This window comes from Motacilla alba, chromosome 4 (assembly GCF_015832195.1).
Source record: "Motacilla alba alba isolate MOTALB_02 chromosome 4, Motacilla_alba_V1.0_pri, whole genome shotgun sequence".
Classification (NCBI taxonomy): domain Eukaryota; kingdom Metazoa; phylum Chordata; class Aves; order Passeriformes; family Motacillidae; genus Motacilla; species Motacilla alba.
The window spans coordinates 43,441,915-43,466,750 of NC_052019.1; the positions used below are offsets into that span (position 1 = coordinate 43,441,915).

General features: G+C 39.8%; 1 protein-coding gene across 3 annotated transcripts in view; it reads left to right on the top strand.

The window, feature by feature from the left end:
* Window positions 1–2,176: 2,176 nt before the first annotated feature.
* SH3D19 (SH3 domain containing 19) overlaps window positions 2,177–24,836 on the top strand; it is an 81,800-nt gene continuing 59,140 nt past the window's right edge. For all 3 annotated transcript variants that reach the window (XM_038134473.1, XM_038134471.1, XM_038134472.1), the window contains exons 1-2: window positions 2,177–2,315; window positions 20,313–20,352. Coding sequence is in view for 2 of the 3 variants with exons in the window: in XM_038134471.1 (XP_037990399.1) it covers window positions 2,198–2,315; window positions 20,313–20,352 (158 nt within the window). In the remaining variant the exon portion in view is untranslated. The remainder of the gene's footprint in view (window positions 2,316–20,312; window positions 20,353–24,836) is intronic.

Here is a 24,836-nt window from a genome sequence, read left to right on the forward strand (position 1 = left end):
TAGGCCTAAATTTTGTTCAAATGTATTTTTCAATTTTATGTGCATGGAAGCTTCTGTGTCAATTTCATCAACAGCAACAAAAAAAAGGCTTAATCTAGTTTTTGAGGGCTCTATGGTTTATTTGTGGTTTTTCCTTCCTTAGTAATTTTACATTATACCAACTTTCCTTTCTGCCAAAGGAGGGAAACACATAGTATAAAAAGGAGATATTTGGGAAGTGAAAAGTGGATGGTCCTTGTTGTTCTTTGTGGTTAGTGGAGTTTAGGAGCTGAATACAGGTGCTGCATTTTGGTTCCACAGTAGAGAACCAGAAAAAAAAACAACACACAGTTTGTTTTACGTGGGAGAGTCTCTTCTGTCTCTCACACATGCACATACCAACAGCATCTACCTGTGACAGCAGTGCTCCACTGAAGAGTTTTGTATCCACTCACTCTAGATTATGTACAAGGCATGTTGATCTTGCACTGAAATTTGTAAGGTGATTTCCTTGGACTACCATGCAATCTATCCATGCAGAGGTCATCCAAAGCATAAGGCTTTTGAGAACACATACCTGTATTGGAAGGTTTCATTTGTCTGTTATATAGTCCTGCTGCACATTCAGTTTTATTCCTGGCCTTACATCTTTTTACAGTATAAACCCTTATGTTCTTCAAAGAATAACCATTATACCACTTGAACACTAAGAGCTGCAGTGGAAAAAAGCTTCTGTTAAGGAACAATGATTGTAAAGTCAAGCATTGAAACACTAAAAATGCACAGACAATCATTTGTATTCATGCATTATATATTTTTCAGTTTTGTGATGACTTTTTTTTCAACCTGTACAATATGCTTTATTCACAGTGAGCATAGAGGGTGCTCAGTGTGTCAGCACAGATATTGCTCAACATTAGGATTACTCACTGTTTAGTTGTACTTTCCTGCTCTAATTTGTGGTCATATACTTAATTGGTTTATTGTCCCTTATTCACTTGCTCTGAAGCTGAATTTATCTTCCTTATATCCTGTTTTAGTAGTACCTTCAATGGAATAATATGTAAAAACCTTTATGATTAGGTTTTACAGCTACCATATGAAATGAAGAAGCATTATAATTTCTATTTAGATATAGGCAATTGAGGGCCCAGGGGGGTGGGGGAGAAATTCGACGTAAAACTACACAGGTGTCTGCCTTGAAACCTGGCCATATTTTTCGTATCACTTCAGCGGTGTTAAGTGTGTACCTCACTGGCTTCAAGTAGGTCCTAAGATAACTTCTTAAGTAGTTCAAACCACGGTAATGAACTCAGGCCAAGACACACATCCTCCCAGCCGTGAGCCACAACTGCTGCCGGTCAAAAACCTGCCTGCCCCCAGCCCTCAGCCAACACCGGGGCCACAGTCTGCTGCACCCACAATTCCCACAGCTCCCGGGGCTCCCGACTTTCTGGACATGCACAGCAACTGCCCTCGTCACCTCACAGGATCACAGAATTGTTAGGAGGCCATCTAGTTCAACCCCCCTGCCAAGGCAGGGTCACCTAGAGCAGGTGACACAGGAACGTGTCCAGGTGGGTTTAGTGTGTCTCCAGAGAGGGAGACTCCATGACCTCCCTGGGCAGCCTGGTCCAGTGCTCTGCCACACTCAACGTAAAGAAGTTCTTCCTCATGTGGAGGTGGAAGTTCTTGTGGTTTAGTTTGCGGCCGCTGCTCCTTGTTCTGTCGCTGGGTACCACTGAAAAAGAGTCTGGCACCATCCTCCTCTTGGCATCTTCTTGCTCTCGTCACGAAGCGAGGCAGACCTCGCACCCTCTCGCCGCAAGCCCCTTCTCCCCTTCAGCAGGAGGCCGCCCTGGCCCGCACAGCCCGCTCACCGGCCCATCCCCGCGCGGTGCCCGGCGGAGCCGCCCGGCGGAGCGCGGCTGCCCAGCGGCGGCAGCCAGGTACCTCCCCCCGCCACCGCCTCCTCCGCCCCCTTTTGTGGCGGTGCCAGGCGGCCGCCGGGTTTCCTGCTGACGCCGGAGAGCCGCGGATGGGCAGGAAAGGCCGCCTCTCCTCCCGCCTCGCCCCGCCGGCAGCAGCGCGGAGCGGTCTCCGGGAGAAGCGCGGCGGAGAGGGCGCAGGTGCGGGGCGGGCCCGGCGGCCGCGAGGGCCGGGCGGCCGCGCCGAGGAGAGGGAGAGGGCGCCGGTCATGGCAGCCCCCGCTTCTTGAATGCTGCCAGCCGCCCCTCCGCCGCCGATGGCCGAAGCCTGGAGGCTGGAGGAGGACGAGGAGGAGCTGCGGGAGCTCGGCAGGAGGCACCGGAGGGTCGCGCTGAGCTCGGCAGCAGGTGAGCGGCGAGGGCGCGGCGGGCCGCGGCGTCGCTTCCTTTGGGCTGGCCCTGGCCCGCTCCCCGGTCTGGATTCCTGTCGGGGGCAGGGCGGCATTGGCGGTGCCGCCCCGAGGTGTGCCGGGCCCGGCGGCCTCGTCCCAGGGCAGCTCGGTTCAGCTCAGGTGCATCCGAGCCGCGGGCGTGTGCCCGCGGGCCGCCCTCAAAGCCTGCTCTTGCTCCGAGCTCATCATAGTCATACCGTGGTTTAAGTTAAAAGGGGACATAAAGATCACCTGGCTCCAACTCCCCTGCCGTGGGCAAGGGCGCCTTCAACTACACCAGGTTGCTCAGAGTCCCATCCAACCTGTCCTTGAGCATGTAGAGGGGTAGGGCATCCACAACTTCTCCGGGCAACCTGTTCTTCTGTTTCACCACCCTGAAACTAACATGAGCATGTGCTGACTAGCACAGACATGTCCAGGTGCTTAGGGTGCTCCATCAGGAAATTAACTGCCCATTTTTTTCGAAGTACCAAGGTAGAGGAACATCTAGATAACAAAGTTGTTCACATTTAGCCATTTCTGTGTAGGTTTGGACAGCAGGCCCCTGCGAACAGGCAAGAACCAGTGCATGTGAGAAGGAATGGAGCTGGGGTGTGAGCAGATTGTCATTGTAGAGAGACCTGGACAACAACAAGCTTTTGTTTGAAATTTTTTACTCAGGTGGACCCTGGCAGCAGCTGAAATTATTTAATTCGGACATCATTGTTCATTGAGGGTCAACATGCATGTCACTGTCCTGTAGTCGCTGAGGTGTGAATGCAGCATTTCTTTTTCTGTCCGTGTAAAATCCCTTCCAAAATAAATCATTTTCATGAGGTCTGTTTCCAGGTAAAATCTCAGCCAAGCTACATAGTTCAATTCCAAATATTCTGATTTTTAATAATTATGGTACAACTGTAACAATATAGCACCCTCTGCAATTCATGTGAGTTTGCATCCATTTGAGCAACAAGAAATTGAGTGTCCCTTTTGTAGTTGATAGAAACACAGTGACATGAGGGATCCTAGAGGAAAACTTTCAACAGGCAGGCCCTGTGGCCTTCAGTGGCTCAAGTTATGTCAATGCCTGTCTCTGCAGGTGCAGGATTAGCAGGACCCTATTGAAACCACTGTGGATTGATGTGTCTGCAGGGTTTCGCCTTGTCTGGGGTAGAGTGCAGAAAATCACTGTTGGTTCCTGTATGGTTTCCTCCACAGCAAAGTGTTCGTGCTGCTGGTTATGATGTCTGTTTTCTAAAGGTGTTTCTTCTAGAAATTTTTATTAGTGAAAAACATAGAATTGATTCTACAGTTTATATATGTATATAACCTTTGCCACCTTCTTGTGGAACAAAGCTTGTTCCCAGAATTTGTCTTTGGTACAGTGCTATTAACCAGTAATGAAAGGTGGTTTTTTAATTTTTTCTAGTATTTTTTCCTGACAGCCACTGCTTGAAATGGGGCCAGCACTGTTTGTTTACCTTACTGGTGTAAAATATGTGTGAATGAATAGCATTCTGCTTGAGCTGTCTCGCCTTCTTTCCATCTGTTTGCACATCTCTACGCTGGAAAACACCACTAAGGCTCCCAGCGGAGTATTCTTAAGACATCAGTGAAGAATATCATCCAAAGTAGATGAGTTTGCTGCTCTTCCCTTACTTGACCTTTACTTACATACTTTTATTTACAAACCTTTTGAAAATTAGTGGGGCTTTTTTTGCACGTAATGTGCGGTTATGCTGCCAAAATGGTAATACAAATAGGTGTTAAATAAGCCTTCAAGATATTTTGTTGTAGGGTTTAAAAAATGTAGTGGCATCTTAGCAGGCTGTCAATTTAAGTATTTCAGTCTGTTAAACTAGTTGTAAATGCAAGCGGCTTAAATTTCTGCTATGTTCAGCCTGTGCATGGAAGTGCGTAAGGGCAGTTGATCACCTTTGTCCTGCCGGTGCGAGGCATGTGTGCAAAGTGGGAGCTGAAAGGTGAAAGTTCACAAGTGCTTCTGGCTTCCTGAGCGCTCAGACTTAGCCAGCAGTGGTTTATTGGGGAAGCAGAGCACAGGAGGCTCTACAATGAAGAAGTAGTATTTTCCCTTGAAGCCAGTCGCAGCTGTGCTGCACCACGTACTGTAGGATGAAGCCAGCTAGACTAAACTAACAGCTTGCCGCTGCTCTAGAGGTGTGATCTCCTTTGGGGAGGTGTGCACTTCTGCTCGCTCTTGTTTGTCAGCTCTGCTGCTCGTCCAACCTGTTGGTGAGTGAAGTCACTGGAGTTGTGGTTTGGTGGTAGCCTGGGCTGATGTACTGGGTGGCTGCCTCACTCGGAGCCCCTGTGCTTCCTAGGACTTGCACCTACCTGTTCTGGTGCATTGTCCAAGCAGAGGGATATTTTTCTATTTCTCTTCAGTGGTTGGGAGTCTTCTGATTCAGCTCACTGTAATATTTTTGGGTGGATGTTGAAGCTGGCACAAGGGAAAGAGTAGGAACATGCAGCCAGAGGGAGGTAAGAGCCTATGCCAGTCAGAAGTTAGTTTGACTTAGATTGCTGTGAAAGTGCAGCCTGAGAGCTGTTAAGAGACCTACTCATGGTTTGTTTTTTTTTTTTAATTTGATTCACTGCAGGGTTGATTTGTTTGGTTTTTTGCTGTGTTGGGTTGGGGGCTTTTTTGCTGGTTTAATGAGCTGAAGGTGCTTGCTTAAGCAGTAGACTGCCAGAGCAGATCTTGGAGCAGGGAAACTTGGAGGAATGAGGTAGGCAGAACGATTTGTGTCCATGGGGTAGTTGTATCTATCGCTCAGGTGATGTGTCTGACTTCCTGTGTCTACCACACTGTGTGTCATCATCCCATGTCGTGGCGTTATTTTCTCTGAATTCAGGAAAGTTTTTATTTGGCATGTTCTGGAAAACCTGTGAGAAGATATATTAAATAGAGCAATTTGAAAACTCTTCTAAAGAAACTATTTTCCCTTTGAGAAAGTGCTGATTGAATTACATATATATATATATATATATATATATATATATATATATATATATATAGGCTTTTTAAGTTATAGGGAGGGGAACTACAGCATATTCTTTAAAAATTGAGAACAATGACAGTAGCTGCATAGGTTCATTAAAACTGAATCATCTGGTCACCTGCTCTGGGAAAGGAAACCACTTTTGTTGGAAACTTTTAGGGTTTTTAACTGCAATATGAGTAATGTGATCGATTTCTACCTCCCTTGTTGCTTATTTCTGTCACATGCATTATTGTTCTGGGAAGTTACAGAAACCACAGGATATGTACTAGATTATTTTGTTTATAATGTTAGTATTTTTCTTAGTTTGTTTTCAATAAACAAATTAATTTTTGTAAAATAAAGACACTTTTAAAATAAATAAACATTTTTTTAAAAAAACCAAAATTTCCAAACAAATCAGAATAACTTCTCTAAAATGCTATTTCTCCATAGACTTACAGGTTCTCTCCAGTCTAACTCTAAACCTTGATCTGGTGTGCTTTTCTATTTTCAGTACCTTTTTATTGTGTGACAGCTGACTAACATGCAGGAAAGTTTGTAGTGAGTGTAGTAAATTTTAGTTATGAACTACATTGGTTGATTATCTGTCCTTACTCTCGCATTAGAGCTGAGCACCACAATATTATGGTATTATCTAAAGCACACAAGAAATTTTTAACACATTCAATATCTGCATTATTTCACTTTGAATTGTGGCCAGTGTTCCTTGAGAAAGAATAGCCCATTATGGATGTGGCAGAAATTTCCTTACTTAAAAATAAAATGAAATTACCAAATATAGAAGCCAGTAATGAAATGTATTTGAGTTGATAATGAAGACCTATGTGATTTTTACTTTAATGTGCGGTTAAAAGTACAGGTGGTCAAGGCTTTGGTTTAATTTACTATTACTCTGTTTTACTTACCACAAATGCTTGTCTATGGTTTGCTCTCATACCACGGCTGTAAATTTTGCACATGAATTTAGCTGTGCTGATTGAAACATCTCTGGGTTGAGTTTTGTTGGGGTTTTTTCCCCTTCCCCTATTTTTGTTTCTCCATAGTAGTTCAGATGTTTCCTGGAACTTTTTCAACTCTAGTGAGCAGTTTTAGATTATGGGTGAAATCATCTGGGTTTGGTTGGTTGATTGACTGAGTGCTTTGGGGTTTTTTATGCCAAAACAAGACTTAGTTCAGAGTTGGATCAATTCATTACACTCCCACATCAAACTGGCACTGACTTGTTTTTGAAGCTGAGAACAATGAGCTGTATCCAGTATAACAAATTAAGGTTGAATATTTCACTGCTCAACATGCTGAGAGGTTGTGGGGGGTACGTTTCTATAGTGTGTCTGACGAAGTTCAGCGAACACTACTTTGCGGGCATCATGGACTTTTTACAGATAAATGAAGAATTTAATACAACAATGCTCAGCAGTTGTTCCCATGTTAATGCAAAACTACGTAGTTGGCCTTGAGAAGTAAAGAATAAGATGGTCTGAAATTCTTCATTAAATTCTTTGGTCTGAGACTGTTTTGGTGATGATGTCCTTTAGGGTTCACTGGATCATGACAAGGACAGCTCAAGCTTAGTGCTTCCCAAGAGGTGCCAGTGACCCTGGAGCTAGGAGAAAGCATGATTAGGAAAAGGGTAATTCGAAGACTTATTTGCTTAAGTGACTCTTATTTAAGAAGTGGAAGGATCGGCATCTTGCAGAAGAGAAGTCAGCATTGTTCAGCTGGAAACTTCCTTGTCTGCATGCCTGTGTCCTTCAGTGCTGATCTGGAAATTGTTCTGCTTGTCCATAGCAAATGTAACCATTTATCCTCTTTTATTAAGAGAAGAGAAGAGAAAAAAGTCTCCATCAGGTAGATAATTTGTTTTAAATAAATTCATAAATCTACCTATGATCTGCTAGTCTGCCCATGTGTACACAGGAAGCCCTTAAAAAGAGGACTAAGACGAGCATTCAGGATAGGAGAGTGGGTGCCACTATTTTAATTATTTCTTTGTTCAGTCAGTTCCCTCTCAAATTCAAGAAGTGGTGGAGTGGATGGCCAGCTGAATATCGCTTCCCTCTTTTCCCTGGATTCGGTCTGTTTTGTTTTGGTAGTCCCAATGCAGATTTAGGAGCTTCAGTTTTAATAACTGCTTCAGGCACCACCACAGTAAAACACTTAAGATCCAAAGAGCACAAATAATGTAATTCTCCTGTAATAATCTCTGACCGATGCTGGTATGTTATATCTTGGAAGTATTAAGAAGATTATGTGATTAAGCATTTTTCACAGCCCATTGAAGTTCCTGGGCACATTTCTGCTATATTTCATAGTCTTTGACTGTAGCTAGCTAGAGGTAAATATAAGTACTAACTAAAGCTTTTCTGGAAGTTAAATAATATAGCCTATACCTGGAAATTCTCCAGCATATCTTGAGATTGAAGTTAGTGGCAAGAAAAAAACCCCACTTGCAGTTACTTGGCCCAGAGTATAGACTGAACCCCAAAGAACATTGTGCCCTCTGAAGAAACAATGCTTCTAAAAATGAAGGCTGGTCTTACAAAAATAATTAAACAACTTCTGGTAGTCAGTGGGGTGATTTCTTAGCCAAGGAAACTGTGGAAGGACAAATAATAATAAGTATGATTATTAAGTGATTAAATGGACCCACTTCATTTAGGTTAGAGCCAAAGGCACAGAACTATATCATTGCTTAAGGAGAGATGAGTTTCTGGCCAGAGAATGACCCATAGAACTGTGGTTGCACAAAGACCTTGCTGTTACCTGTATTTTAAGCAATCATTTCCTGTCAGGACAACAAATGATAAGTCTGGGATGTTGCATAAAGAATGGGGATAGACAGCAAAGCATAAAATGAGTCATAACCTCATTGCAAGAAGCTTTTACCAAAGTGGTTATTGTTTACAGATGGAAAAAAATGTAATATTTGTAAATAAATTTGTTAATATTTGCTTTTGAGAATATAACCTTTGTTGTCCCAAAATGGGTTCCTTCACCCAGTGTGCAAGAGGCCAATCCACACAGAGTTGAGGTATTTGATTTATTTAGTTCAGCTCAGAAAGGGGTCCTAGCTGGCAAATTCACAAAGCCAGTACACCAGTTATCAAAACATTTCATTATTTATACATTTTGACAAGCAAAGGCATTAATGTTTATCGGCTATAATTTATACAGTTCTCTTATTAATTAGTATTTTATTTCTGTTAGTTAAATTACTTTCTTCTTCTCATGATCACTCTTTTGAGTATGTGGGTTTCTTGAGTTGGTGGCTGTGAGTCAGTGGTTGTGGTCTTCCCCTTCTAGAGTTGCCTTTTACCTAGTTAGCACATTAGTTTGATGAGTTGGCTTTGTTTATTCCTCCTAATCTGGTTTCTGCCAGCCTTATCTTGGACAATGTGCCCAGTGTCCTTGCAGTCTAGCAGTTCAGCATTCTGTTGTGATTCTGTTTCTCAGATTTTGTACTCGGAAGTTCTCTCTTTTTTTTTTTTTTTCTCTATAGCTGAAGTCGCTGAGGCATGTTAAGCTGCATTTACTGAGACATTAAATGTAATTTATCTATCTGTTTGGAAGCCATGCATCACCTTGATTTAAAATCTGGAAACAACAGGGTAGTGGTGTTTACAGTCTCCAATTAAAAGTTACTGTAGTTCTGTGTGTTTTGTTTCAATAAGCATCTCACACAATATGTGCCATATAAAATTTTGTTTTGATAGCACTAAAGTAATTTGCCATGAACTTCTTTTCTTGATGCTTATTATCTATAGTGAAATACAATGCTTTAGCGTTCTTCAGTTTCTTTGCTTTGCTGACTTTGTGTTTGTTTGTGTTGTCTGGGAAAGAGCTCTGGGGTCACCTAGTTCAGCCTCCTTCTTGAAGCAGGCCTGTTGCCAAGGCTTTGTCTAGCAGAGTCTTGAAAAGTCTCCTGAAAGACAGGGATTTACAGCCTCTGCAGGCAACCTGTTTCAGTGCTTTACGTATTCCTAAAGGAAGAGCTTTTGCTCACCTACAGCCTGAACCTCCCAAGCTACATTTGTGACCATTGCCCCATTCAATATTGTCCACTAACACCAGGAGGAGTTTGCATGTGTGATCTTTGTTGCTACCCTACAAGTAGCTGCGTGCTGTGGTTAAGTAGTTTCTTTGCCTTCTGTTTTCTAGGATAGAGGAGTCTGGTCCCTTCAGCCTTTTTATTGCACAGGCCTGCCTTGCTTATTCAGGTCCTCTGACTGTACAGAAAAAATGTAGTGGAAGTGTTGTTTTCATTGCTGGCCAAGATTTTTTACTCTGCTCTTGAAAAACAGTATGCACAAAAGGCACTCAAGCATTCCAACAGCAGATTTGGGAACACAGTATATCATCTGTTGATCTGTGGTTTATGCTTGGCAAGCATCCTTCCCTTTAGTGAAGGACAAAAATAAGTTTTGTGGGAAACCATAGATTTAGTAGTTGATGGCACATACCAAGAAAAATTCCTGGTTTTCCCTTCAACATTGTATAAATTTTGACAGACACGGGATCTTATGTATATCAATATTTTAAAATTGACCACGTGATGTAGTGCTGTTACACTAATTGCTTCAGGTGTTTTAAATCTGTAGAGATTTTTATGGATTTAATGTGTTATTCTAAAACTATCAATTTGACATTCTGACTTAAGAATTTAGAATCTTCTGACAAAAGTTAATGGAATGCTAAATAAGATGCTTCAAAGATGAACCTGATTGGTTTAGAAATTCTTGCATGTGTTACAAAACAAATATATTCTTGCTTTCCTGCTTTCTATGGCTGTATTTGGATCCAGCATGAAAGGCTGGATGACAGCAAGGCTGAAAAAGTTCACACTGGAGTAGAAGCTGAATGCGACAAATTTTACTGCTCACTTTTTTCTTCTCCCTAAGCTTTTAAAGAGGTCATAGCATTTATTTTGTGTGTATGTGTTACGACCTCAGTCAGCTTGTTCAGGCTTTTGAAGGAAATATGATTGGATCAGAACATGCTAAAGATTTCAAATGATTGACATCGTTACTCCTGTAGTGGGCACACTGTCAGCCTTTCAGAGCTGTGCTAGTAGCTCGTGTGTCACAGCACACAAACTGAAAAAACAAGTGTCTTCGGAAAAGTATGCAAGAAACACCTCCCAGGATTCAGTTTTTACTTCCAAGAGAAATTCCTTCCCCTCTGCAGTCAATTTCTTAGCAACTTCTGGGAGGCCTCATATGAAAGGCCCTGCTAAATTGCTGCCAATGGATTTATCTTTCACTAATTCAGTTCCTTTTTTGAATCCACTTAGACTTTTAGTCTTCAAATCTTGCATGGTGGTAAGGAGCACAGTCATTCATTATATGAAATCAGTTACTGCCTTTTGCCTACTGGTTGGTATTTCTGCTGGATAATCACTGGTTCTTGAATAATGATGATAAATTTCTTATCTGTATTCTGCTTTTTAATGTGGTCTTGATCATGGTGATTTACTTCCTTAAAAGCTTAGGTAAATTTTCAAGCACTGTGTTTACTACAAAAGTGTTCTGGTCCATATTCCTTCTAGAAAGAATACTGTATATATAAAATAAGCTGTTTGATGTTTTTCTTCAGTTATAACATTTAGATTTTGTTTATAAGAGATAAGCTAAAATTAACATAATTATTTTCTCAAGGTAGTAATTTTGTATTCATCATGAATTCCTTCTTGCATTAAAAACTAAGTTCTCAATATCACAGATCTGTAAATGAAAATTGATTCAGGTTGTGCACATCTGTGCTAAATCATTTAAAAGAATTTTTGAGTGTACAGTGTGTTGTGATCTTATTTGTTATTAAAATACTGTTTGTTCATGCTGTTGGAGAGATGGGACAGAAGTGTCTGGAAACAAGCTCAGCATTTCAATAACTTTCTCGTATTAAATTACTCCATTGGTGTGCTGTATCCATTTTATAACTGCACTTTAAATTTAGGGTACAAAACTAACAGAAATGTGGGACTTGGGATCAAAGTAGAAGCTTTATAAGAAGTCTCTCTCCTTCTACCTGGTCCTTGAAGCATTGTCAGGTGCCACAGTTCAACTGATGCCAAATACTGTACACTTTGTCATTTGTCTTAAGCTTGCCAAATTCTTTGCAAATTCTTTGCCAAATTCTTGCCAAATTCTTTGCAAATTCTTTGTCTTAAGCTTGCCAATTCTTTGCAACATTCAGTGAACTCCAAACTGGCATGATGAAATTCACCTGAGAATAGAGCTCCTGAGGCTGGGCACCTGCCGCATCCTACCCGGACAGTTTACCACATCTGTTGTTTAAGCAGGTCAAGTCCATGCTTGGAGGAGCATCGCTGCCAGCATGGAACAAGTATCACTGAATGATGAGACAGGATAATGCTGCAGGCCTCATGCATTCAGCATTTATCAGCTTAACTTTACAAAAAAAAAAAAAAAAAAAGAGTTTTTTCTGTTCTAGTGTGCAAAGCTTGCTGTAGATCACCAATAGCATCTCTGGGAAATACATGGTAGCAGCTGCCCTGACATTAGGCACATTTCATTTCTGTAATTGATGTCCACTAGCTTGATATTTGTGGATCTATTATCAAGAACTATTTGAAGTGTGTCATTATGGTGTTTTGGCACTGTAGCAATGTAGAGGTAGTTATTAGTATATTTACAGATGCTGAATGCCTCTGACAGGATCTGTAGGCCTTTTTGGTGAGTGCACAGAACTGGGGGGAGGTCTAGTAATACATGGGAGGGTACTTATTTCCTCCTAAGTACCAAACAATTGGAACTGTCTCTGCCAGCATTACCAGAGTGTCCAGAAAAGCTGTGTTTATCTGTGGTAAGCACAGGATTCTTTGTTTTGAGGGTTTTGAATGCTTAATAACTTTGCCATCCTTTTTCTTGGTCAAAGCAGTTTTTGAAGCCTCTCATTGACTGTAGGTGAAACTGCTTTGTGTTACCATGAGTAGCAATTGAATGGATGAAATTTGCATTTGGAAGACTTAGAACAAGACGCAGTAGCCTCATGTCGAGGGTAGAAACAGGCAAAGAATTACTTTTATAACAGCTGCACAAGGTGACGTCATGGTGCCAGGAATCCAGCTGTACATAGTGGCTACTGGTCAGGATGTTCTTCTAGGACCAAAGGGCATGCACATGCAGATTTCCATGCACATGTTGGGCCAGTAATGAGGGACTCTGAAGTACCTTAAAGGGGATTTGGTGGGTGTTTAACACCTTGGAGTAGATGTAGATAAATTCAGTGCACACCTCAGTAAAAGGTCTTCAGAATGCCAGGAGATTCACATTTTTAAAAACTGGATGCCGATCGCTACATTATTAAATAATATACATTAAAACATTACTTGCTTTAATAACAGCAAAGTGCTGGGCTTCCTGTTCTGAGGAATAGAGGCAAAGAGTTGCACAACTTTTAAGCATGTGCTCAAGCTGATGGATGAGGGTTATCTCAGGGTACAACAATTTATTCATATATGCCACCATCATTAAATAAATCCATTTTTTGCACCTTCACATTAATCCCTTTTATAATGTGTCTAGGTCATGTAGTCTTTGTTTGATGATAAACTGCAAGAGTCCTTTTTGGGAATAATCCATTTTATGGTACTTCAGAAGAATCCTGTGCACGTGAGAAGCAATTGTTACATTCTGTTTCCTAGAATTTTTTTATTTCTGTGTTGGGCAGAATTACCAGTGTCACTGGAGGGAAAATATTTTGTTAATGGGCTTATTTTGAATGCACTTCCCTAGAAAATTAGTACTTGTAAAAAAATCTGTGATATTTAAGACTGCTCTCATTAGGTGAACTAGGTAAACAGCTTGGGGATTCTTTAATCATAAATAGTGACAAAGGACCATAAAATATTCCAAGAACAAGCTACTGAGTATTTCAGCGGTATCTTAAGAGAAATAAATACTTTCATTTGCCTGGTACATTTCTTCTATTTTTAGAGATACTGCTTTTTTGGTGGTTGAGTGTATTACAGTCCTTTCTTTTCATACATTATTTTCTTTCTCTCTGTGTCATTTCATCTGCCTAGTCTCCAAATTCCTCCCACAGTGCAGACCTATGCACTTACTTGCATTCACTGTCATGTCTGATATCTAAATGGAAAGCTATGTCACCTTTATTCTGTCAGTGGCTTCACAGTATGAAATAGTCAAAGAAATATTCTTGTTTGTTTTAAAGCCAAATTAGTTTCCTTATATACAGAAGGGTGAATATCTTCTGAATTACTATTCAGCACTTTATTGTGAATCCATGTCTTGCCCTCATTGAGTATGACTTAGTTTCCAAGTGCTTATACTGTAAGATTACACTGAGGACTTTTGTTGTTGAGGTTTGCCACCTCAGCAGTATGTTGTAACAGGTGAATGTACCTTCACAGAGGTGTTCGAAGCTGGAGGCACTTCTGGTGCTGGATGTTCTGGTTCTCAAGCAGGGCAAATCCCTGTGGAGGAAAACAGTGGAAAAAAATTGGATCTTGGGTATTGTGTATGAATGCTTATAAAATAGTCTGTTAATACAGTGTCAGAAGGATAAGTTTATTCACACATCTAACTATTGCATTTTTTTATGTGTATCAGCAGCCTTTGACAGGCAGACATAGGCAGGACTGAGTGAGCTCTGTGGTCTAGCTGAGGAATATGCAGAATCTCTGCAGGCATGCTAAATCTCTGCTTCAGGAAGAAAAAGGTAGTACAGTGCTCTTGAAAGATAATTTCATTTTAATGGCAATGCTAGCAACATCAGAGAATTATTTTCCAGAAATGTAGATTTAACATTTTGGAAATGCCTAGAGAGAAACGTATTTTGCGGTTATAAGTCTTCTGTTCATCAAAATGTTGAGTCAATTGATACTTTCCTTATGAAAGTATAAAAAAAAATTAAGTAGTAGGGCTCATCTAGAGTAGCTCTAAATGTGATTCTGGTGGTGTACTGATACCTGTGTCTAGTTATACTTGAAGTACATAATCTAAGAATTACATTGCACTGATCAGCTGGAATGTTTTTTATGAAGATGTAGGGGTTTGTACTTCCAGGAGTTGCTAATTTTTTTTTTTTAAAGAGCTTTAGAAGCAGCTCTGTTCTAATTTTCCTTCTTAAACAACTCTGGTAGAAGGCAAAACTGTGGTAACATATGTATGTAGTGGGTGTATTTGATTGCTTATATACTTTGTTTATCATTTATGGCTTAAGAACAAGCCCAGTTCCCAATGCTGAGTTTAGTCTAGGTTTTTACAGCACAAACCTTTTAGAGAAATGGTGAGAGCTTACACAGTCTGTTTCCTTTCTCTTTTGTTTTCTGCATCAGCCCCCTCTTTTACTGGCACATATGTTCACACTGATGCACACACACTTTTGCTGTTGCAGTGCAGGAGAAATGGAGGAGCAAGAATGAGGGGGTGGAACTTCAGAGTCACAAAAACAAATCGACGGCACATGTAGCATTGGCAAATGTGGCCTCTGCTGTCCAGTAAAATCCTTTTTCACTTGTATGTTGTGCACTTAAAAGTGCACAAAAGGCTTTAAAGATGATTGTAGTTTATTTTTAATCTTTTTAGCAAGGTAAAGATACTATAACTTAAAGTCTTGGGATAATTACACGCTTTGTGGTGGTCAGTAGGTTTCAAAATTAAATACTCGACTGCAGAGGTTCATTGTGTTCTCAGCTGTGTGTTGGGGTCCATCCCCAGCCATCTATCAGTTGTGTTTAAGAGTAGGGGGGAAAAAGCATTATTCCAAGTGTAAAAAAACTGCAGGAATGCTTTGTGCTTACAGACTCAGTTACTGTTTAACACTAAAACTGACAGACTACTATAATTTCATTGTGGGGGATGTTATGATACTGTTTTCTTTCTGGCAGTGTACTGCTCTGGAAGTCAATAGCATACTGTAGCATTTAAAGTAAGTATAAAAAAAACTGTCTGCTTTTACAATTAAAATCTCCGAGCATGTCCTGATTTTGTAGCCTTTTGCAGTAAAGGGAAAGCTATACATAAAGTAAATTTTAAAAGTTTCTTCCAAGCCTCTCATTATTCTCTGCTTGAGCCTTCTGCCTTTTAAACAACTGATAAGGAACTCTGCTGTTAAAATATTAAAATACATAAACAAATGTTCAGTTTTATGGGTTTTGCTGTATGACTGTTCCTAACAAAATTGACCAAAATTTATAGTAGATTCTACACAGTGGAATTGATTTGCATTGTTCTGATTCCTTACCTGATGGAAGTGCTGAAAAGAAGGAAGAGTAGCTTTGAGCCACAATATGCCTTAACAAACAGAGGCAAAAAGGTGGCAGTATCAGTGTCAGTTACTGCTTGTTTCAGTGCAAATAAAGCGACTAGCATTGAAAATCCCGCACAAACGCAGACCTTCTTCCCAGAAAATGTGTGATTCGTTTGAGTGAGGGCCCCATCTACGCTGGCAATTAGAGATGAAAATCTGGGGGTTTTGATTCAGTTGTCTGGCAGGGACTAGTGCACCATTTAGCTATGGTCACCTGGGTCTAGATGTATATGACTGAAAGAGTGGCATCACATTTCTGCATGTTGCCTTGTAAAGCTCCTGTATTGGTCTTAGTGTCTCGCTTGGTTAAGGCCTGACGTCCTTCAAAGCTCATTGGGGATTGATGCGCTCCAATGCATCATCAGATGAAAGTTGTACAGCCTCTTCCAATAATTTGCTTATCCTGAAAACATCACTTCTCTCTATATTTTGGTGTTGCCAGCACTGCTTAAAAGCCCGTGGTTGCCATTGCTTGGTTTATCTGGAGGTTTGTCATTGTTACAGCAGCACCTCATGCTTGCTTTCCTTGTGAAACCACTGCTCGGCCATTGGGGGCTAAAAACTGCTGGGATGGAGACTGCTGATTGCTCTAAGTGTCTTCCTGGAGAGTGTTAGTGCCCCGCCTCTTTTGCTGAGTGGTCAATTCAGCAGGCATAGTTAAACTCAAAGATACAGTATTTCCCAGAAATGGAAGTGGTATTTGCCCCTCTTTCCTCCCTTCAGTTTTTAAGAGATCAGGCTGTGGAGTGGGGTTAATACCAGCCTCAGGAGGTAATTGCATTGGAGGTTCCCCTGTAGCTTTGCAGTTTGATGCAGCAGAATGTGTGTTAACTTTCCACTCATTTTTCAACATTTTATGTTTATACTTGAATTTTTTTCTAGTGAGAGCAATCTTTTCAGTTGAAGTCACTCTTAGCAACAAGATGCTTTGAAGAAGCTTGCAAAATAAACAGAGGAAAATAAGGTCTCTACTGAGTGTGAGTTGCCCTTTTCCTTTTCTTTGCTTGTCTTCCAGAAACAAGAGTGATTGCTTTAAAAGATACTGTTTTCTGCATTGGTGGTCTTTTTGGCAAAAACTTAACCTATTTTGAGTTTGTGGAGCAACTGAAATTATGTTGACCCAGTTATTTTTCTCCTGATGATTATATTTATATTTTCCTTTAAGAAAAACTTTTCTGTCATATTAAAAACAAACAGCAAAAGGCGCTAATTTTCCCAAGCTTGGAGTGAATTACCTTTTTTTTTTTTTTTCTGAAAGCAACTGGAACATGGCATTTCTGTCTGACACTCAGCCTTTGCATGCTGAAAAAAGGCATAAGGTGTCCATGCTGCTGCTGAAATATACAAAACATGCTTTTGTAAAGAAACACTAAATTTGCCAAATGATTGTGGTATGAAGAGCAGATTTTTCTGCCTTAATGTTTTCCTTGATTCTTCTGCTGTGCTTAGAACTGGGCAACAGTCTTCCCAACTTCAGCCAGGAGTCTCTGACTTCTTCCACCTCATCTGCTCCACCTGCTAGCTGCTTGGCTTCTTGCACTATATCCTGCTTCTGAACAAGGCTAATATATTTCTCTTGTATGGCTGTAATGTTATGAGGGCCACAAAGGTTTTGTAAATTGTAGATGTGAGTATGAAGTGGAGAAAATCTCAAGTACGGCCTGCAGGAGGCTGGAGCATGGTCAGTTCTTACGGATTGAGAGACTGCAGATTTCTGGCTATGCAAACTGGATTTGAGGACAGGCAGAAGGAGCTTCATTAACTAAAATAAACTTAGGTTCCTTCAGTCCGGTTCTGTAGCCTGTGAGTACTAGCTGCTTGTAAATTCCTAGCATATTTTGCTACAGCTACATCCACAGTAAAGAATTTTATTGCTTTTAGCAACAGAAGGATAGAGAGGACAGTACTGGTGTCTTGTGTCTGGAAGGTAGTATCTGTCACTAGAAGAGGCATTTTTTCCTGTGCATTTCCTATGCCAGAGTGCAGACAGGCTTGTTTGTTCATTTTAAGTGCTAGTCCAGCAGCATTCAGTGTTTGCTCTGATCTGACACACAGTTTTGGCTTCCAGAGTTTAGAATTGAAGACTAGACAGTTTTCTGCTAGAAGGACACAATGTCCTGTAATGCTTTATAGCAATTTATATCTTTGATATTGAGGAAAACCTGTAGTGCAGGATTTCATTTTCAGATCTTTGTAACTATACAGTCTTGTTGCTTATTTCTGTTAGAAAAGATTACAAGGACATCTCTCTGCTGTTGAGGTAATATGTATAGAGAAAAGCGAATTTGTTGTGGGCGTGCACTTTCCAGACTCAGCTTTTTTCAAGTCAAGGATTTGCCTACAGAATGGAGAGATAAGATGTGCATGTGTGTGTATATTGAAAAAAAAAATTGCCTGTTTTTTCTAGGCTTTCATATTCTAGTGTTTATAAAGGTGTGTCATTATTTGCATTGATGCTTGTACCTAATGCCAAAACAACATTTAGAATTGCAAAATTTACAGAATCACAGAATCAATTAGATTGGAAAAGACTTCTGAGATTGAGTCCAACCTTTGACCACACTACCTTGTCAACCAGACCATGGCACTAAGTGCCATGTCCAGTCTTTCCTTAAACACCTCCTGGTACAGTGACTTCACCACCTAATTGACTCCAAGCACATAACTAAAAGATGGAGCTCTTTGAGTCTCTCATTACACTTGAAACTAAAACAAATTTTAAAGGTTAAGGTCACAGCAAACTTAATGAGGTGGAGGTTTTAGTTCTATTTTAAAATGTTGGCTCTTTGCTTGTAGGATTACAATTTGTTCTTTTCAAGAAGATCCGTATGCGTGTGGATGATGTCCTCTCCCTAACTTTATCAGAAAATAAAATGTGCAAAATCAAATGTAGTGTTGAAATGCTGAAACAGGAATTAAAATAAAAGGGGAAAGGGAGTAGCATTGATCTCTTGAATGAGCAGGTTGCAGCGGCATGGGCAGGCTGTGGTGGATCTGCTGACTGGACGTGGGCTGTGTGGGAGAGCTCCCAGATGCTGTGCTTACATGTGCTCCCACACGGTTTCTTCCTTTTCCCTGGTTCATTCACAGGATCGTTTTAGCACTGGGGGGGCTTTGTCTGAATACTGTTAGAATGTGGCTGCTTACAGAGCAGGAGATGCTGATAACAAGCAACAGATGGCGAGCAGATTTCAGTAGGTCTCATTTTGGTCAGTGCTCCCAGGTAAGGAGGTTACACGGTAAGGATGGAAGGAGTGTGTGTTTGAAGAGCTGCTGCTACAACTCTGGTTTGAGCTATTCCAGAGCTACACCATGCTGCTTCTGCTAGCAGAATTGCACACAGTGTGATGAAATGGAGATCACTGTGAGTCAGGAAGACAATAAATTATAACTGTGTGGCTATGACTACTCAGTAGGAGCACCTATGGATGGAAAAAGCATTACATACTTTTAAGCACTGCTGACATGAGAATTTTTTTTACCACTTTAATGAAAGCTTAATCAAATGAGCACATAAAGCTTGGAGAGGAAAATATTTCTTTTACACAGGAAATAAAACTGCACATACAAATGTGTACTGTTAACAGAGCAAATTTTATTTCAAATTCAGAGCTTTAAGATTGAAAATACAATCTGTGAGTGTGAAATTTTTTTTAGGAAGACTCTTCCGTATAGATAAGCTTTTCAGTAAAGTGTTTATTAACACAAGAGAAATAGCTTTCTGTTTAAAATACACAGAGATCAAATTAGAAGCAAAATCACCATGGTCAGTGGAGATTATGTGCAGCTGTAAGAATTATCTTCTGCTTGTATAGTGGATCTTTCTGCATTAAAAGATTAAACCCCTCCTCGGATTTTAGAATATATGCATTTTAGGTGGACAACAGTCTCAGCTTTTCAAGTAATTCAAAAGTCATGCAGTAAAAGATATTCTGGACTTAAAATATAAATGATAATACATGAATTCTAATATCATAGCACTGCAGTTATTTTATAATGCTTGTACAATAATCATAACTCTTGAGAGAAATATTTTATACTTTCAATGCATACTGGAGCTTTATGTGTAGATTTTTATGGGTCAATCTCATTAGTCTAAATAAGCTACTTGAAATACTTACAAGATAAAGAAAACCCTTTCTAAAAACACAGAAAAATTCAGTATTTGGAACCCCCAGAAGCTGAAGAGTTAATGGTGGGGTTGCACTGGATTCAATGTATTTGCAGATGTTGCTGCAACCAACTGCTGATTTTTCTCCCATCCTGTCAGGGAACTCTGCCAGCCATGATTCATGGAATGATTTTTTTGCGCTGAGTAATCTGTGGTTTTTCTTTTTTCCTCTTCCCTCTCCCTTATTTTTATCCTGAACTAAAGCACTATTCATTTCAGCTAAAGGGAGGAGAAGCTTCCAAAGCATTAATACAAAACATTAAATACACTGTGTTTTGAGTGGAGGAATTGTAACAAATGTTAAACTTGCAGTAATTTTACTTGGTCTTAGGCAGTCTAGTCCAGTGTGGGAAAACAGTTTCAGAACAGAACCAGCTTTTGGTTTTGCTAGTCATATGGTTTCACAGTTCTCTTAAGACTTCTGTGCTAGTATTGCTAAAGAACATCCAACTTCTGTGCTGATATTATGCCTCCTTTCTCACAGATCGCTCAGAAAGAAATAAACCAGACTGCCGCTCTTCAGGGTAAGAACTGTATTTCTCTATTTATTCTTCCCTTCTCTTTCTTTTTTTTGCCCTAATTTTTTCCTTTTATTGGGTGAACTAGGAAACTGGCCAGAAATATAAAAATGTCATTTTTCTATTTCTCTGTTTTGGTAAGAGTAATGTAAAACAAAATAAGTTTTGTGTTAAACAAATAATTTTGTGTTAAAAATAATTGCTTTATATTCTTTATGGGCAAAGTTGGTTTTTTTCAAGAGATTAATGGGACTTGCTACATTGTAATTGTGTACACTGAAACTCCAAATGCTTGTTTATGTATCATGCACAGGATTGTTTGGTGAAACTGGTTTAAAACAAGAAGCCCCTCATGACTTTTACTACTTCAAACTGCTTGCTTCTATAGCAAGGAAAATAATTCTTGGTTCAGTCAAAAATAGCTACACTTTATTATTGATTCCATTAACTCTGATCTCATCATACCCAGGGTTTTACAAGAAGCAAACAAAAATGTTTTAAACAAAGCCCATGCACACCCACAACAACACGTTGTGTTTATTTAGAGTTTCCATCAGGACTTGTCATGAACTTCTAGGTTATTGATTTGCAAGGCCATATTTTCCCTTAAGCTTCTGAATATTCTGTAGTTCTTCTTATCCTCTGATTTTTAAATAATCTCTTTCTTTAGTGCCTCATTTTCAAACTTGCAAACTGTCTTTCAGTTCTCCACTGGGGAATAGGATTTTGTCCATGTCATGTGGTAGATAGTGGAATTTTAATGAACCAAAGTGATAGAGCAGACCAGCGAACACTGGCTCTCCCATTCCTTTGTGAAAAGTCTTAACAAAAAATTCCCCTGGTGCCAAGGCTTTTGACATGACCTGACCTTTTCATTTGATTTTTACAGTCTACATTTTTTCCTTTTTGGTACATTTTTACAGTACAGTGGGCTAGGATTTGTAGCTGTAAGAACAGTGTAGCATTTTCTTACGGCACACTTGATGTGTTGTTATCTATTGTGTGATGTGATGGGAGAGGATGTTTTTCCCTTCCCTCCCCCATCTGCCACAGCACTGTAGCTGATTCCAGCAGTGTGTTAAAGTTGCAGGGGGTATTGCCTTTGTCATAGAATACTTTTATCTGCTTAAAAGTTCAATCACTGCATGTGCTGATTTCCTTTAACACTTAAAAATACTGAACTTTTTTCTTTTCTTAAAATTTTGTGGTTACAGTCTAAATGTTAGAACTTTCATTAGATCATGTCATATTACAATAATGTCAAACAAATCCAAAACATTATCAGAAGGAAATCTTATTTTATCAAAATGTTTAATTTAAGGTTTAAATAGCTTCAGTCTCTTCCCCTTTCTTCTCCCTAGTCATTCTCACCAGTATCTTTTTGCTCTGGAGTGTGTTTTACAAGTTTGAATTTGGACCAAAAGCAAAGTAAAACTTTCGATTTTTTTCCCATGGATTTGGAAAGTAGCAATAAAACACTGCCCTGAGTTGCCTGGACTACAGTCTCCAAATTCTCATGTGGAAAACACAGTATAATGTAGATTGCTCATGATGTTGAGAGAAATGCAGCTTTCAGTAGTCTTTCATTTCTGTCAGTTGTGCATGTGCTTTCTGACCATATCTATGTATCGTCTACCCCCTTCTCAGTCTCACTGGCCGTTGTGTCATGAGCTGTGAGGAAGACAAGCCATTTAAAGGATAGTGTTGTTTTGTGCATGTCTCACTACTGTTTGTAGACTGGAACAGGAGCAGCCTGCCTTACTTAAACTATGTACTCTGCTAATTGGTATTGCTACACTCAGTGGTTCACCTCTCTTTATAATTAGAAGCATTATTCTGTAGTGACAAATCGCTGGGCGAGATTCTTATCCCAAGTCTGACCATACCATGCCCTGGAAAAGAGCTGCAATTGCATCAAGGCCAGAGCCCCCTGATAGAAGACCTGAGGGAAAACTAAATTGTGAAGTATGCACAGCTAAAACTGAAGTGCAAAGCACACTTCTCTTGTAACATAGGCAGCATTTCCAAGCTGTTTGAATGTTACTGGGGACAGTTTTATTCCATTTTATGATGAGCTACTGCACTTTGGACACTGTCCTCTCTGGGAGCAGTTCATGACAAGGGAAGAAGAAAATACAGTGGTTCAGAGGCATCATGGCTACTGATTCCTTAAGCTGCATGTTGAGGGATGCATAGCTTAAACGCACAAGATACTACCCCTCTCATGGTCTCAAGTGGAGCAAAAATGACACTGCAGGTCTTGAACTCAAGGTCTGGAAACAAGAGTTTCTGCACTAGAATTACTATGAAATATTGAATGTGGACATAGATAGACCAGCTGACAAGATGAAGGAATAAGCAGTGAGCCTTAAGACAGGTAGATAACCTAAGATGAAATAGCAGATGTAGATGTTTCCAAGAGAGATCCAGAGAAGTACTTTATTGTTTCATACAAAACTCTGATGAGATCTTGCCCAGAATTCTGTCAAGTCTAAGTATAAATGTGGAACACTGGGGTAAGAAGAGGCCAAAAAAAGGCCCAGATATCCACCACCAACTCTTCCTCATGCATTGTAAGATTAGGTTGCAGTCTGGAACATGATCGTCGTAACAGAAAGGTCATGTAACAATATTTCTTGTGATTTCAAGGTTCTAAAGCTTGCACTTTCCAATCTTCTGTTCTTATATATGTCTCTGCCTATGTATTTCTAGATGTATTTCAAGCTTGTGCTTGAGTCTTTGCAGTATTAGGGGTGAAGAGTTTATATGCAGTGAGACAGGATCAATTTTAAAACATACCTTTGGACATAATTCATTTGCAGTGAAAGACATTAAAAAACCATAAAAAAATACATAAAAAACTGTACATAAAAATACATAAAAACTGTAGGTAGAACAGTATATAAATGGTTATTAATATAGTACTGTATTATAGGGTGATGCCATTTAGAAGAATTTTTACAGCAGTATCAGGAACTCTGACAAATATTCTGGTTTGGTTATTAGCCTGTCAAATGTTTAGCATGGGAGAAATGCTACAGAAAGGGGTAGCATTCTGAGAGTGATAAAGGGATCTAGCATGGCATGGGGAAGAAATCTGGAGAGTGGATGAACCAAAGACCACAGATAATGATTTAAAGGGAGGGAAACAAATAGCCTTTACAAAATGTGCATTATTACATTATCTTCTGCCTCTTTTGGTGATTAGCAACCATCTGACACTCAGGAGAGTGTAGATAAAGCAAGGAGTAGCAGAACAGGGCCTGTGTATCTATTTCGTGTACTGCTCTGCGCTGATTTTTTGTTAAATATAGCACATTAATAAGATCAAAACAAATGTTCACTGAAGCCAAATAATACCTATTGCTGTGTTAAATTTTTATCAAGAGACATTTAGTTTCATGACCTAATAGCCACCCTTCAATTGTTACATTTCAGACAGTATGAGAATATATCTTTACTGGTAACAGTGGTCTGTAATTATAATTCTTGATTTTACTGTCAGGTCATGCTTGTACTGTTGTTTCTGATAGCTTCAGGTCATGCACTGCTGTAACACAGGTCAATTAGGTCAAAAGAGGTAGGTCTTTATTCCTCTAAATGTTTTCAAACTGAAAATTATATGATAGTAATAGAATAGAAGATTTCAGGCATCTACATATTTGCAGTTAAACTCTGAATGTGAGTAAAGCTTGTAGAAGGAACTGGATCTTTTTTTCTTCTTTTGGTTAAGGATTGTGGGTCAAAAAATCCTGAAACACAGTCCTATAATTTGGTATAATTCATTGTAGTTGCCTTGACCTTGGAGATGAGCGGATGAAGGTAGCTAACAACTGCAGCAGTTTATTGAGAGATTTAGTAGGGTATCAATCACTTGAAGTCAAGTAAGAAATACCAGTGTCTACTGTGAGAAATGGGGAGGGGGATGAAAATAATTACTTCATTTCTAGAAACAGATCCTAGGTTTTACTGCATGTAGTCTGCCTGGTGACTGTAATGTGTTTAAGTTCTTTTACAGCTGGTTGCCTTCATTTGATTGCAGTAAATTGAGCTTTTTTTATTTAAAATGCATCAAGTCAACAATACAAATAGACAAAAGTAGTCTTTTGTTCCTTTATAAACAAGCACTTGTAGTGGCTGATCAAAGGGGCTACTGATCCCTTTAGTGAAGCTCTGGTAAATCAAGTGATCATTTTTATTAATGGTATTTTGTATCTGACTTTTTTAGTTGTTTGGGGTTTCTTTAAATGTAGCAGAATTCCATTAGTGAAAGCTTCTCTGCATTTCTATTTCCTCTGCTACATAATGTTGATTTTGTGAAACTGTGTTTAAGAAATACTACAGTAACAGTTGGACTGTCTCTTAAGAATGTGTTTTCCCAGATCATCTGTGAAACATGAAAAGACACCCTTTAATGAAGGTCTTAAGCGTTTAACAGAGCATGAAGGGAATCCTAAGGCACTGGCTTGAGAATGCGGTGAAACTGTCCC